Source organism: Callorhinus ursinus, unplaced genomic scaffold (genome assembly GCF_003265705.2).
Source record: "Callorhinus ursinus isolate GAN/ISIS: 27379988/994484 unplaced genomic scaffold, GSC_fseal_2.0 scaffold29, whole genome shotgun sequence".
Taxonomy (NCBI): Eukaryota; Metazoa; Chordata; class Mammalia; order Carnivora; family Otariidae; genus Callorhinus; species Callorhinus ursinus.
The window spans coordinates 3,231,550-3,247,618 of NW_027397091.1; the positions used below are offsets into that span (position 1 = coordinate 3,231,550).

General features: G+C 42.6%; 1 protein-coding gene and 1 long non-coding RNA gene across 3 annotated transcripts; one reads left to right on the plus strand and one right to left on the minus strand.

Annotated features, from left to right (window-relative positions):
- Positions 1–1,388: 1,388 nt before the first annotated feature.
- On the plus strand, positions 1,389–14,692 carry CHGB (chromogranin B). 2 transcript variants are annotated; one of them, XM_025875987.2, is made up of 5 exons: positions 1,389–1,577; positions 6,371–6,417; positions 6,923–7,016; positions 11,717–13,455; positions 14,299–14,692. In XM_025875987.2, the coding sequence occupies exons 1-5, from the start codon at positions 1,529–1,531 to the stop codon at positions 14,380–14,382; spliced, it is 2,013 nt and encodes a 670-aa protein (XP_025731772.1). In that variant the 5' UTR covers positions 1,389–1,528; the 3' UTR covers positions 14,383–14,692. The 2 variants fall into 2 exon arrangements, with proteins under 2 accessions (XP_025731772.1, XP_073734457.1); XM_073878356.1 differs by having other exon boundaries at positions 6,374–6,417.
- On the minus strand, positions 1,525–13,841 carry LOC112827686 (uncharacterized). Its single transcript, XR_003209299.2, has 4 exons — positions 13,628–13,841; positions 9,090–9,255; positions 4,684–4,777; positions 1,525–1,663 (listed from the first exon to the last, which is right to left on the minus strand). It is a non-coding gene; the product is annotated as an uncharacterized lncRNA (long non-coding RNA).
- Positions 14,693–16,069: the final 1,377 nt, after the last annotated feature.

A 16,069-nucleotide genomic window follows, 5' to 3' on the forward strand; every position in this document is an offset into this window, starting at 1 on the left:
AGTTGTCCCACTGATATCCTTTTCAAGACTATTCTTTTAAATATTCTGTGGCCATGGTCTTGGTGAAATAATTCCCAGCCTCTTTAAAAAGATGTAGTGTATGCATAAGGATTTGAGCCTCATTGATTTTCAGGAAAAAGACACTGAAACTTCTGTTTAGCTGTGCATGAAGATATCTGCCTTTCCTAAAAAAGACCCCAAATGAAGTTTCACTCTATTCCCCAAAACCTATGTTATGAGAGAAGATTCTGGATGGTTTCTCTTTGGTGTAGAGACTTGCCTGCTTTTTTTTCCTGATTCCTCATCAGACTGAGAGAACTCACATTAAAAATATCCTGGAAGATGTTTTCACCTTCCTCTCACACATAACGAAATATCTTCCTATTTCAATTTTAAAGCAAGACAGGATGCACAGTGCTTATGTGATGTACTAGATTCTACAAGCAGGTTATTCCATTACCTGACACTAGGGCTCTGTTATAAAGGAGTAATTAAAGGCCAAAGGGTAACAACCTAAATAAATGCCTATCACAAAGCGGACTGGTTAAATAAATTCTAGTTAATACAGTCAGTGTAATAACAGAGCAGCCATTCAAAAGAAGATGCAGCTATGTATGTTTCAAAATAAATTAAGCCTAAACAACAGAAAGTGGTTAAGTAGTATAGACTCTGCAAAGGGTAATTAGAGAACTTGAGGAAATAGAAGTAGAAGGGAGACATTTATAGTAAACCCTTTTGTACCATCTGGCTTAAAAATTGTTTACCACATGTATATGTTGTGTTCAGAGAGAGAAAGAAAATCTCGAATAGTACATAGGTAGGTAGGTAGGTAGACGAATTTAAGACTAAAAATTTGAAGGAACAGCAGACTCCATATTCTCCAGCTGCACCTTTTATTTTTAAAGCCATCATTGCTTTTTCCATGTCCCCCCACCGTTTAGTCCTCTTTAGTTAGAAGGAGTCTTATTCTCGGCTAGATAGTGAAGACACAAACCAGCCTTAGTCCTAGATGTACTTTCAACAAAACCGCACAAAATACGCAACCTCCAACACGTTTTCAGGTTTGGAGGTGGGGTGGAGTGAGATGAGGAACAAGCTTTGGGCAATCTAAGAGGGGCCTCCGTCTCTCCCCTAGCGTTAGATTTGCACTACCTTCCCTCACCCCTTCATTCCTACGTCCGCCTTACTGCCCACTCCTGCTCCAGACCCCAAGCGCCCAGGAGACTGGACTCGCTTAAATTTCCTCCTACCTGCGCCGCGGCCCGGGGGCGGGGGTGGGGTGGGGAAGGGGGGACTCGTGACGTCAGGGCTGAGCGAGGGGGCGCCGCCTCCTGGGTTCCCACCCCTCCTGGCCCTGCGGCCCGGCTTGCCCTTTAAAAGAGCGGGGCCTGCGCCAACCGCGCCACACCGCGGGGACCTGGACACACAGCTGCTTTCCCGGAGCATCTTTATCTCGCCTTCTGCCCGCATCTCACTCACCTGTCCAGCCGCCATCCTCTTCTCCGTGCAGATTCGGCCGAGCGGAGCCATGCAGCCGGCGGTGTTTCTCGGCCTCCTAGGAGCGGCGGTGGTGGCCGGTGAGTGGGCTCGGCCGGCTGTTCAGCACCGCGGACAGCGCTGGCCTCGGTGTTCCTGGCCGCTGGGGAACCTTGGCTTGTAGATACTGGAGGAGAGGAAGGGTTGAGTGGAAGGTTTCTCCTTCTTGCTTGAGATTCTTAATTTCTGAAACTCCCTGCTTCATCGTCTGACTTGGAAAAAGCCAGAGGGCTTCCTAGCCCAACCAGAAGAGTCTCAGTCTTTTCATATCTGAGTTTTCCTGTAGAGAAAAACGTGCCTGCGCCTCCAAGGAAACCCCACATTTTGTGCTCACTTCTAAAATGTCATGCTCTCTCTACCTATCTAGAGAGATGCTGCTAAAATCTTAATATGTAACTGGAATTAAGTATTCGTTTGGTTTTTTTAAAGCCAGAGAACTATGGAGACACAAGAGTACATGTATTATGATATTAGTTGGCACCTGCATAATTTCCTTTATTATCATTATTATTTAAACATGATGAGATGAAAATAAGTCTTATATGTATATAAGATATCATATCTTTTTCTTAACATGTTCCTCTATATGTGTGTCTTTACGTATATGTATGTAATTTTTTTTTGTATTTTATAGTTCCATTTCTGGGGAGAGGTAATTTCATACCCAAATTCATCCATTTTTAAGTTATGAATGGAAACTGCAGTAGATATTTTGACTTTTGTACTCCAGGAAAATAACAATTATAAAACAACCACAAAGATATCCTTGAAGAAGTAAAAACAAAACAAAACAAACAAAAAAAACAAACATCATTTTAGTCAATTTGGGAGAATGAAATTTTAAGTAGTAGATATTTAACAGTGTCTCTTTATGTGTGGAAGGCTGTAGGATTAATCTTTCAAACTACTATGAATCTTGAAGAAATGGTCTCTGGAGATTTGGAAAAGTGTGTGTGTGTGTGTGTGTGTGTGTGTGTGTGTGTGTGTGAGTGTGTGTTGAAGTAAAATCACTAGACCATTGGGAAGTAAATATGCTACCACCAGATTGAACTGGAGGTTTTGTTACTGTTTTAATAACCTCATAGGATATTGTTCTTATCTGAGATTGAGATCCCTAACTGGAATTGAGGTACTGCCAACCAGGAATATCAAGTTTTCATTGACAGCAATTGCTGGATCCCAAATATAAAGATACAAAAAGAAAACCAATGGTAATTTATTTTATTGCAAGCTACCCACATTCAGAATTTTCTAACATTTTTTAAAAAGATCTTATTTATTTATTTGACAGAGAGAGACACAGCAGGAGAGGGAATACAAGCAGGGGGAGTGGGAGAGGGAGAAGCAGGCCTCCTGCGGAGCAGGGAGCCCGACTCAGGGCTCAATCCCAGGACCCTGGGATCGTTTAACGACGGAGCCACCCAGAGGCTCCCAGAATTTTCTAACATTCTTGTCACTCTTCTAAATTGCCCATAAATGTTCTTAATTTAAAAGAAAACTAAATGAATATTTAGAGTCTTTTCCAGTCAAAAATATTTTCAGAAAGAAACTGCTTAAAATGCTACATAGCTATGCTATACATTGTGCTTTAGACTACAAAACAGTGTCATTGTGAGACTTATTTTACTATAGTGGTAAAATATTTATAGCTCCTTTATGCAAGAGAATATTTTAAGAAGGGTTCATATTTTAATATTGGCTAAATTAGAGACATTATTTTTTGAGACATTATAGTCTTTAAAAAATTATTAAGCAATAATTCACACACCATAAAATGCACACTAAGTGCATAATTTAGTATATTCACAGATTCTGTAATCATTATCAAATGTCAGAAGTTTTCCGTTACCCCAGAAAGAAACACCTATGCCTGTTAGCAGTCATTTCCCATTCCCACCCTCCACAAATGCCTGGAAATGAAACATGGTAGCCTTCAAGCAAAGTTTGCTATTTAGCAAAATCACAGGCTGAAGAAAACCTCAGGAAAACATCTGGTTCATTTCCTACCCTTAAGAGCTTCTGAAGGGAGATCCATACCTTTCTACAGTAGCTACTGGGCACTCTGAAAAATTAGTATGAGTGAAGTAGCTCTGTGATATCCATATTATACTGGGTAAAATAGTTTCTGCATTCAGATGAGTAGTTTAACTTTTTAAACTATAGCTGCATTTTTATTCTAGAATCAAATCTTAGTTTGATAGTCTTGTGATATATAATATTCTGGAAGTTTTTCTCAGGTTTATCATACAATATAATTTGAAGATTTTCTACCATCTGACTATTTCACTTTTATCATAATCTTTGGGTTTTCTTTGGTGCCTTCTGAATCTTAATTTATACAAAAATAAGTTAAGCTACTTTAGGGGAATCAACGTGTCTTTGGTTATTACTTTGCTGTCACAGATTCTATTGGAAGAAATACAGGGGAACTTCGGTGTCTCACTAAGATGCGTAATGCACTTTTATAAGGAGACCTCAGCTCCTTTCTATCAAAAACAGGTCTGAAGAGCGTCAGTCAGAGAAACAGGACTGTCCTGCAATAACAAACATGAGCTATAAATTGTTTAGAGTGATAAAGAAAATATTTCTCAGAACGCCTGGGTGGCTCAGTCGGTTAAGCATCTGCCTTCTGCTCAGGTCATGACCCCAGAGTCCTGGGATTGAGTCCCACATCAGGCTCCTCTCTTGCTCCTCTGTCTGCCACTTCCCCTGCTTGTGCTTGTGTGCTCTCTCTCTTTCTGACAAATAAATAAAAAAAAAATTTAAAAATTAAAAAAAAAGAAATCTCCGCCCAGATCTGATAACTGTTAATAGTTAGGCAATGTCAGTAGTTAATAAAAGTACCTACTTTACATTTGTGGGGGGGGTAAGTTATTAGCAAGAAACTGCATTACAAAGGTTTTAGTAAAGCTAGATTTTAAAAAGGCACCTTCTAGCTTATTAGAGGAGTAATTCTCTCAGTTATTTCTTTCCACAGAATTTTACAGATTCAGGTGCAAAGAATAAGTGCCAGAGTGGGAATGTTTCCAAATAATAGCCATTTGGGGGATAAAATAATGGCCCAGCATACTGGACCCTGGGTGCCAAAGGCAGGCCATCTGGATCTTGTTTGAACTAAATTTCAGGAAGATCGTGGGGTCTTCTTACCTTGTTAACCACTTCTCAAACAGTTTACACATGATTTCATCATGCTGGATAGCTTTGGGCTTCTTGAAACAATTGAAGTAGATCCCAGGCCATGCTTTAAAAAGGAAAATTCAGTAAGGTGAATACATGAAATAGGTGTTTTATTTCAAGATTGAGCCCTATGATCTGTAATTGGTTAGAGGCAGGCAGTTAAGAAGGCTTGGAGAGCAAATATTTTGTGAGGAGAGGTCAGGTTGCTGGTTAAAAATAAACTGCATTTGAGTAGCTTTCATCTCTGATGTCTGAGAGTTTTGCTCTTGCTCCAGCTAGCTCTTCTCTTGCTCAGGGATCTAGAAGAATTTTCTGCACTGAGCTTCTTCAGCTATAATAGCAATTGTCTACTTCAGGGAATGCCAGGAGAACTGTGGAGATGGGCCTACATGTAAATGCTTTAGCTTCTCCAATGGAAAGGGCTTAGACAGAACAAAGTCAAAGTGAAAGATGAAAGAATCAAAGCAGCTTTGAAAGAAAAAAATGGCTTTGGAAAATTAAAAGCACCTGAAACATCTCCTAAGAAGACAAAGGCATTTGAATTGCTGGTTTAAAACAAGCAGAGCCTCGTGAAATTTAATTTGAATAAATTAAAATTTATTCTTTTAAAATATCCTCATTAGCCAGCTGTTAAACACCATTTGTACATGATATTACAGACTTGATGCTGTACTAGTAGAATGAGATCACTCCCCTGCTCTTTACACATGGCTGCAGACAATGTGGGGAAAGGGAAATGCAACTCTGTTAGAGATGCGTAAGCAACCTTGTTCAGGCAAAGGACTGGGGGTAAAAATGAGGTTAAGTGATATACGATAATCACAATCATGTCTTCAAAAATAAAGTGAGTTTTGGGAGGGATATTTTCTTGGGGACAGGAATAGGTAGAGGGAATCACAAATCTTTACCCATTTTGGGTAGGCAGAAGAGTTGAGGAAGGTACCCTGGTTTCATTTAAACTAGGTTTTAAACTTTTTATTTACATTTAGAAAACTGCACAGATCATAGTATACAGCTTAATGAATTTTTCACTCATTGAGCACATCTGTGTAATCAGTACCCTGATCAAGAAACAACGCTGCCAGGGCACCTGGGTGGATCAGTTGGTTGAGGGTTCAACTCTTGGTTTTGGCTCAGGTCATGATCTCAGGGTCATAGGACCCAGCCACGCTTTGGGCTCCATGCTTAGCGGGGAGTCTGCTTGAGATTCTCTCCCTCTCCTTCTACCCCTCCCCCACTTGTTCCCTCTCTCGCTCTCAAATAAATAAATCTTAAAAAAAAAAAAAAGAAAAAGAAAGAAACTGAACATTGCCAGTATCTCAGAAGCTGTCTTTGTGGTGTGGATTTGAATTACACTGCATATTAGACAGTATTCATTTCCAAATCACGTTTAAGACATTGCTAGGGACAACAGCTGTGTGTGTATGTGTGTGTGTGTGTGTGTGTGTGTGAGAGAGAGAGAGAGAGAGAGAGAGCGAGCACTGGGGCAATAATGGCTCCTGGACCAATCTTCTTCAACTATCTCCATTCTGCTCAGCTGTGACTTTGCCCCTCTTTCCATATAACGTGCAGGGGGTGGAGGTGATTTTGTGAGTTTGGGGTCACACAGCTCCCAAAAATCAACTAAAGTCTTCCCATTTATTTTTCTCCTTCAAAGCAGTCAGTTCTGTGCCAGTGGATAACAGGAACCACAATGAAGAAATGGTAAGTTGAATTGGAAGTCTAGAATCTAGACTTTTATCTAGACTCTAGGTTCTCCCACTCCTTATCATATTAAACCAAACCGAACAAAAACAAATGACAGCAACAGGAAACCTACAACATAGTCTTACAAAGCTAGGTTTTCATCCCTAAGGGGACGGGGGCAGAGAATGTCCCTCCTGCCCTGGGTGCTCATTTCCTTCCTGGACGTCTTTAGTGTCCTGGAGGACAGCTGTCATCACCATTTTCCTTTTCAAACCTGCAAGAAATGGGTGTTTATTTCCCTTCTCTTATATAATCTTGACCCAATGCTGTTTTGCACTGTTCTGTGGAGAAGCCTGAGATTTCACTATGGTCCTGTAAATCTGCATTTCTGCCCCAAGGATCCCACACCAGTATAGGCCACAGAGCCAAGCCTCTTGCTACAGCCGCTCTGGGTTGAGTTAGTCCCTCATCCCAGTGACACCAGCTTTTGCCAACGTGCTCTTGGGTTTCCCCCCACCCCCAGGTGACTCGCTGCATCATCGAGGTCCTCTCAAATGCCTTGTCGAAGTCCAACACTCCACCCATCACCCCAGAGTGTCGCCAGGTCCTGAAAAAGAGTAAGTGTCCCACACTGCAGGAGATCTTTGTCCCTCAAGTGATCCTTTCTCCCACTCCCTCCACTACACCTTCCACTTTACCTCCAAATGAAAGGGCGCAGGGGAGGGCATAATGTAATGGGAAGAGTGCAGACTAGACTAGGATCTGGGGAGATAGACGATAATGGCTTCTAGTCCCACTCTGCCACTTCATAGCTGTGTGGCCACGGGGAAGGACCTCTTGCCTTTCTGCGCTTGTTTTCTCAAAGTAAAATGAGGGAGTTGGACTCAATGACAGCCTTTGAGATAGCTATCAGTTCTTAAATTCCTTAGTTCCAGAGTTTGGATTTTTAGAACAGGCTTTCACTTGGGTGGAGGGAAGTGTGGGGAGTGCTCGTTTGTGATTAGGTTGCAGGAGTTAAGTGTTCTGGGAATGCTGGAAGATGAAAGGATAGGAGATCTTAAAATTACTCTTTGCCTTCTGCTCTTCTGACAGCGAGAAGTTAGAAGCTTGAAGGATGACTTGGAAACTTCTGGCCTCTTTACATGACAGATTATTCAGGCCATTGTATTTATTTATTAAAGATTTTATTTATTTACTTGACAGAGAGAGAGACACAGCGAGAGCAGGAACATATGCAGGGGGAGTGGGAGAGGGAGAAGCAGGCTTCTTGCCGAGCAGGGAGACCGATGCGGGGGCTCGATTCCCAGGACTCTGGGATCATGACCTGAGCCGAAGGCAGACGCTTAACAACAGAGCCCCCCAGGCGCCCCTGTTCAGGCCATTTTAATTTAGAGCTGATTAGAATGGGAGGTACTACCAAATGGTGGAGAACAGGAAGGGGGAGGGTACAAGAGGAGCAGCCGGTGAGTCAGAGCAGTGACCTTCTGAATCTAAAGTGGGATGTGTTCTCTATACAATCAACTTCTGTTGAAGATAAAATTTGAACAGAAATGCAAGCAATATCCACTGGGAGTTGACATTGAAAGATCAGTTTTTCCAAAAACTATGCCGTCTCTCTTATGCATGAAGTTAACCTGATTCAGTCAAATCCAAAAACCACTGTTCTCTTCAACAACTTCTCTGCTTTTAAAATTTTTAGTTAGGCTGGGAATAGTGGATTTGTTTTTCCTGTCACCTCCAAAATCTCCCATTGCAAGATAATACTCTCTTGCTATTGCCGCACATGAGCCCTCATGCATAAAATGGTAAAAACAAGTATTGGCAATTGACCAAAAGAGTAACCTGGCAGGACTCAATCCACCGTTGGGGGCTTCAGGGTAATCACAGATGTGGGGACCTGAGCCTCTACAGGCCCCATGAACAGTGGGAGGAAGCTTCCCTACCAATCCCAGCATACATATGTCTTTCTGAATTTCTCCCCAAATTTCTTTTCCAGCCATTACAGGGAATAAATACAGACAGAATGAGTCTTCAGGCAGAAACTAAAGGCAGCTCCTCTGGGCAAACCTGTCTCACTATCTCCCTTCCCCTTCCCTCGTTTACTGGATGGATGGAGAAGTGTGGGGTCTGCCATACTAGGTCATCAAAGAACTGTGATTGCTTAGGAAGAGCTGTTGATGTAGGGCTCTGCTTGCCTGCCAAGATCAGACTCAGCCTTTAGGTTGTGGCCATAGTGATTCTAGCCTCTGCTTAACACAGACTGTGCCTTGGGGTCTTTTGATGTCTGTTGAGAGAGACCCAGGGAAACTGGTTAAAATCAAATGACTCTTGTCTCTCAGGAAGGACCCTGGTGACACTCTACCCAGAGAACTATACAATGCTGAGATCAGGAGGGTTTAAGAGATCCTCCTGGTTGCAGACTCAGCAGCCAAGGCCCAGACAGACAGCATAGGGCGTGAGGCAGGTAAGAAGTGACTCACAAACTGGAGGATACATGTCCCTTTGGGGGGGGGGGGGGGCAGATATTTCTCACTTCCAACCCTACTGGTGGAGAAATACAGACTTTGTTATCAGATTTGGATTTTTCAAAAGAAGTTAAAATTTGGATTTGTAAGCAACATCCCCTGGTATTTAAGTATTGCCTCAATTTGAAATGACTAAAAATGCTATTGAGGCCAACCAGAACTCACCTCTGGGTTACCATTTTGTGGCTTCTGCTCAATTCTAGTTTTCTCTCCTGCGGATGTGTCTTAAACTGATCAGAAGACTGGTGGAGCTTTTCAGCCAGCTGGATGGATGAAATCTCCCTCCTGCCCCTAGCCCATGTCCATTTCCACTCCCCATTCTGTGCAGTGTCTGTGGAGCAAGCACACACTTGTTGAGTGAATGAGCACTTAGGGGAATAGAGGAGAATCATTGTTTTATAGCTTGAAGAGACCTTAGGGAATACATAGCCCAGCTTCTTAATAGATAAAAGAATCTGTTTGTCCAGGTTAATCTGGTCATCCTTGCAACAGAGACTTAAGGATAGAAGGTACATTTCCCCCTTTTTTACTTGAAAGTAAGGATGAGCTTCACACCTTGGTTTATCAGATTGACAATGACTATGTGCTGCTAATCACAGTCCTCCTCTGATCTCACCTGCGGGGACTTAAAGCTAAATTTAGGAGGAAGTTCTAAGACTAAGGCACAAGCTGCTACAGGGAGCACAGACTTAACTGGGAAAAAATAAATATTCTGTTCCTGACCAGTAGGCAGTAGGAAAGGGGTGACACAGCCCCCACCCTGGAAAGCTGAGATCTTGTCTGATTAGGGCTATGTCAACTCACTCTCAGAATGATGTCAGTATCCGCCCAAAGCCTCCTTGCTCACCTGTGCCTACCTGGACGGCCCCACCTGCTTCAATACTGCACTGGCTCTTAAAAGACAAAATCATTGGGGAGGGACTGGCTCTCAGGTGTCTCGGTATGAAAGGTCAGAGACATTTCAGTTGATTCACAAAACATGACGATGTTATCATGCCAGGCTACACTTTAAGGAGAGAGGTACCGACCATCCACTATTTTATGGACATTTTTACAATGACCAATTTTTTTCATTTTGCAAATGTTCAGTTCAAAATGACTCATCAGTGCCATTCAGTAGAAATATATTGTGAACCACAAATATAACTTCAAATTTCTTAGTGGCCACATTAAAAAAGTAAAAAGAGAGAGGAGAAATTAATTTTAATATATTTTATTTTTATTCAGTGTATTTTATTCAATATATACTATTTACACATCCAATAGATTTATTTATGTATTTATTTATAAAGTTTATCTTTTTTTTTTTAAGTAATCTCTACATCCAATGTGGGGCTTGAACTCACAACCCCAAGATCAAGAGTCGCATGCTCCTCTGACTGAGCCAGTCACGTGCCCCCACACCCAAAATATTTATAATATATATTATCCATTACACCCAAAATATTTCAATATATAATCAATATGAAAAATTGAGATATTTTGCATTTTTTTTTCATACAAAGTCTTCAAAATCTGGTGGGTATCTTAGACTTATAGCTCATCTCAGTTTGGACCAGCCACATTTCAAGTGGCTCCCACAACAGACAGTGCAGATCTGGACTCAGAGCTATGAGAGGCCTTGGCTTCAGGAATTCTATCTGAACTCAGTGACGTAAGTTGAAATCCAAGCCCTTCCAGCTAACAATCAGACAATGCTAGCTGCATATCTCCTTTCATGAAATGCCCTTGAATTAAGGAGGATTTAGTAAAGGAGCTATTGACATTTGGAAAAGATAGGAGAGGACACATTCAATTAAAATATCAGTTATACCATTTACTGTTGACTAATGAAACACAAAAATAACTCAGTATACTGATCTTCATCTTCAACATCTGAGGATATGTTGGGCAGATGGGATCTGAGTGATGGAAGAAATGGTTCTTTCTACTGCTGGGCAGTTTTCTCAGGGAAGAAATATACACCCTTCTTATCACTGGCTACTAAGTTGTATTGTCACTTATTGCTACATTGAGTCTACACAGCTGACTGGATTAAAAAGGCTGATAAACTAATAATTTAAAATTTTAAATCCTCCTTTGAATCCTGATACTTCCCATTTTGGCTATTTAACTTTATTTAGCTGGATTCTAGTTAGAGGTATTTACATAATGCTAATTTTTTAATCCTTACTTAGAGCAAATGTGGAAAGAAGGGTCCCTAATTGTACCTCTCTGAGTCTCAATGTCTTTGCAAAAAGGGGAGATTGAATTAGATGAATTCTAAGGTTTCTTCTGGTTCTAAATTCCAGCATTTCACAAATCTCTATTTGGATTTTAATTTGATCATTAATAGTACCAATGAGAGGGGCATCTGGGTGGCTCAGTCGGTTAAGCATCTGCCTTCGGCTCAGGTCATGATCCCAGGGTCCTGGGATCGAGCCCCACTTCGGGCTCTCTGCTCAGCGGGGAGTCTGCTTCTCCCTCTCCCTTTGCCCCTCCCCCCTGCTGTGCGCTCTCTCATTCTCTCTCTCAAATAAATAAAATCTTTAAAAGAAAATAGTACCAATGAGAAATGCTGGCTGGGTGTTATGAAAAAAGTAAAAATAGAGTTTTTTATTAGAGTTAAACACAGCCAAGGAGCTTTCATACCATTTTCTTTTAAAAGGAATCTGAGTATACTTTTTATTAACTTAAAAAATTATCCAAGTAATTTTTCGGGTCCTTTGGTTTTGTTGTATCACTGAGGCTGGTGCTTGTTGAACCCCAAGCAATTCTGAAGTTACACTTATGCTTCTTTATTTCCATTATAGGTAGAAAAGAGGTCAAAGATGAAGAGAAAAGTGAAAATGAAAACACACGGTTTGAAGTAAGATTAAGAGACCCAGCTGATGCCTCCGAAGCCCACAGGCCTTCTGGTAGGGAGGAAGTCCCAGGAGAGGAGGACACCCAAGGCCCGACAGTGGCAGACACAGAGGGAGGGGGGCACAGCCGAGAAGGAGCAAGCGAACCCCAAGGAGACCTCTACTCCTCTGACAGCCAAGTCTCCAAAGAAGCAAAGACACGCCATTTTGAGAAAACCGAGGAAGAGGACAGGAAGGAAGAGGAGGGGGAGAAATATCAGAAAAGGGAGCGTGGGAGAGATGGCAGTGAAGAGAAAAACCTGGAAGAGCTAGAAGAGACACAAAATGCCTTTCTCAACAAAAGAAACCAGGCTACAGCTAAGAAAAAAGAGGAGTTAAAGGCCAGTTATGGTCTGCACTCTGCTGGGCCCCCCCAGGAGAAGACACACAGCCGGGAGAGGAGCAGCCAGGAGAGTGGAGAGGATATAAGAAGCCAGGAGAAACACGCTCAAGAGTCTAAAAGCCAAGTTGGGAGTCAGGAAGAATCTGAGGAAAGTGAGGAAGATGCTGACCGTGAGGTGGACAAACGACGTTGGAAGCCAAGACACCACCATGGGAGGACCAGGCCAGACAGGTCCTCTCAAGAAGGGAAGCCTCCCTCTGAGGAAAGGGGACACCTCCGTGAGGAATCTGAGGAGTCAAATGTGGGCATGGTCGGTTTAGGGGAAAAGAGGGACCACCATACAGCCCACTATAGGGCTTCAGAGGAAGAACCCGAATATGGGGAAGAAGTGAGGAGTTACCAGGCTGTCCAGGCTCCCAAGGACCTGGAGCAGGGACGATATGGGGGCAGAGGAAGTGAGGAGTACAGGGCTCCGAGACCTCCCAGTGAGGAGAGCTGGGAGGAGGACAAGAGAAATCGCCCCAGCTCAGAGCTTGACAACACAGCACAGGGATATAATGAAGAAAGTGAGGAAGAGAGGGGCCATGAAGGGGGGTACCACCACAGAGCCAGGGGAGGGAAACCAGGTGCATATTCCATTCTAGACAACAAAGAAGAAAAACAGTTCTTGGGTGAAGGACACCACCGTGTCCAAGAAAGCCAGATGGACAAGGCAAGGAGGCACTCACAAGGTGAGTGGAAAGAGGACAGAAATTACCTCAACTATGGTGAGGAAAGGGGTGAGGAAGAAGCCCCAGGGAAGTGGCAGCAGCAGGAGGACCTGGAAGATGCTACAGAGAGCAGGGAGGAAGCCAGGCTTCAAGGCAAACAGTATGCTCCCCATTACACCACTGACAAGAGGAAGAGATTAGGGGAGCTGCTCAACCCATACTATGACCCTTCCCAGTGGAAGAGCAGCCATTTTGAGAGAAAAGACAACATGGATGACAATTTTCTTGAGGGGGAAGAGGAAAATGGGCTGACCTTGAATGAGAAGAATTTCTTCCCAGAATATAACTATGACTTGTGGGAGAAAAAGCCCCTCGAGGAGGATGTGAATTGGGGATATGAGAAGAGAAATCTCTCCCCCAAACTGGATCTGAAAAGGCAGTATGACCGAGTGGCTGAACTAGACCAGCTCCTTCACTACAGGAAGAAGTCAGCCGAATTTCCAGACTTCTATGACTCTGAGGAGCAGATGAGCCCACGCCATGCAGCAGAGAATGAAAAGGACAGGGCTGGCCAGGGAGTTCTGACAGAGGAAGAGGTAGAGTGTGGGGCTTTTGTTGAAAATTAAGATGGTCAATGTTAATATCTTCAAGACTCTCTGAAAGTAATGTGGAGAAACTGGTGGGAATTAATTGCCATGAGGATGTACCCCCAGTAAGAGCGTGGCGACAACCTCTGGGTTTCTGTTGTCCATAACCTTGCCCACTTACCCTACTGCAGTGCTTCTCAACCTCGGCTGTATGTTGGAATCACCTGGAGGGCTTGAGTATTTACTGATGTTTGGGATTCACCCCCAGGGATTCTGTCTATTTGGTGCTGGGTGCTACTTGGGCATCAGGATTTTTCCAAGCTTCCATGTGGTTTCAGTGTTCAGCCAAGGCTGACAACCCCTCTTTTGGTGTCTTCTTGGTCATTTAACTTTTCATCGCTATTTCCCAGGGTAAGAAGGAACAGATGATATAGAAATTAGTTGCTTTAATCGATCCTTATCAGCTACTGGACTATAAAAATTAGTTTACATCTCAGATAGTTAACATTATCAGAACCGTACCTGCCTAAACAATGATTTTTTTCCTGATACTGAATTATGTTGGTTGGTGTTTCTCAAACTGGAATGTGTGTCAGAATCTCAAGAGATTCCTAGCCTTCAGAGTTTCTGATTGAGTAGGTCCTGGGTGGGGCCCAAGAATCTGCATTTCTGGTAAGTTCCTTGGTGATGCTGATGCTTCTGGTCAGGGGACCACGCTTTGAGAACCACTGATGTAGGGTGTCTCATATGGCCTCTAACATATCAAAGATTCCCTCCTGTTCATACTCCCTCAAACCACAATAAAATTAATCGATCTGGGACCTCATGCCTCCACTTTTCTGTATTTTCTAGGAAAAGGAACTTGAGAACCTAGCTGCGATGGATCTGGAACTACAGAAAATAGCTGAGAAGTTCAGTGGTAACCAAAGGGGCTGATGGCCGTCGGAGCAAAGGGCAGTTTTAAGGAGCAGCCCTCACATTATCTATTTTCCACCGCTTCACTGAAAGAGACCATTTATTTACCCAAAGCAGAAAGTAGAAGTTACTGTTCATTCAATGTTTGACACAATTGGAAATGCTTTAATTTTTGCCAGAATGCTATTGAAAATATGAATAGCATGACTTGTAGCATATCCTTTCTTGCAAAATAGAAATATTAACATGCTTGTGACAATGTGCTGTCATCCTTGAAAAAAAAATACGTTTGTCTTAGTTTGAAATAATAAAAGATTCATCTGAAACCAAAGTTTCATGTTCTTAGCTTCCTTTGGGCTAACAGGGAGGAGTGTGATTTTCAAATCCATTCTTTAAATTTTTAAAAGATAGCACTAGGATTTGTTGGTCTTTGGATGCAGAAGAGGGAAAATAAAAAAAGCAAAACTTTGAAGTAAAAGAACGTCCACGATATAAAGTGAAAGAGTACAGGAAAAGACATCTGTTCCCTCAGGGTAAAGAAAGATGATTAAATAGGCTTGAAGAAACGATTTCAAAAATGACCAAAGACATTTACTTTTTATTTTTTTATTTTATTTTTTTTAAAGATTTTATTTATTTATTTGAGAGAGAGAGAATGAGAGATAGAGAGCACAAGAGGGAAGAGGGTCAGAACGAGAAGCAGACTCCCCACTAAGCAGGGAGCCCGACGCGGGACTCGATCCCGGGACTCCAGGATCCTGACCCAAGCCGAAGGCAGTCGACATTTACTTTTTAAATCCTATTATCTGGAAAGCTCTGGGAGTAGCCAGTCATGGGTCATTTTTCAGGGTAAAGGAGGAGAGAGCCTGGATAATGGGAAGAACTCTGGACTGGGAATCGTAACATGTGGGCTGGTCCAGACAGATCCCTGAGTCTTTAGGGCCTGTCTGATTTCTACTGTGTAAGAAGACAGGGCTCTGACTCTTAAGTAGCTGTATGACTTCGGACAAGTTACTTTCCCTCTCTGGACCTCAGGTTCATCAGTAAAATAAGGATACCTGCCTTACTAGGTCGTTACGAGGATGAGAGGAGTATGCAAAACACTTAGAATAGTGCCTGGCATATGGCATGGTGCAGGAAATGTTGGCTGCTACCATTATCAACCCCACAGCTAGCTTCCTATGGCAAGACAGGTGGAAAATGTCCTCTTCTTTTACCCGTCATCTCATTCCTCACCAATGGTGCCTCCCAAGGGATTGAGCCCCAGGGGCCACAGCAGTGAGCCGCTTGGTAATATACCCTTTCTAGGCTGGCTTTATCTCCCTGTCCCACGTCCTACTGGTAACCTCAACTGGTGTTTCCTGGAATCACCTCCCAAATAAACTGCTTGTCCTCAACTTCTTATTTCAGGGTCGGCTTCTGGGGGACCTCAACCTAAGAAACAATCCAAAACTAAGCTTGTATTATGGCAAATATATTTAAGGTATTGCCATTATAACCCTTTGTTACCACATCTTGATACAAGTTACTAAGAAATGCTTAACACATTGCAGTAGACGCGTCTCTCCTTTTTCTCTATTGCAGCACAGCAGAGAACAAAATCACTTCCTAATAAAGAGGATTCAAGGGCCCAAGACAAATAGGGATTTACTCACTGGATAAGGGAAGGCAAAACACAGCAATGCACTAAATGCTAGCCTGACAGGTG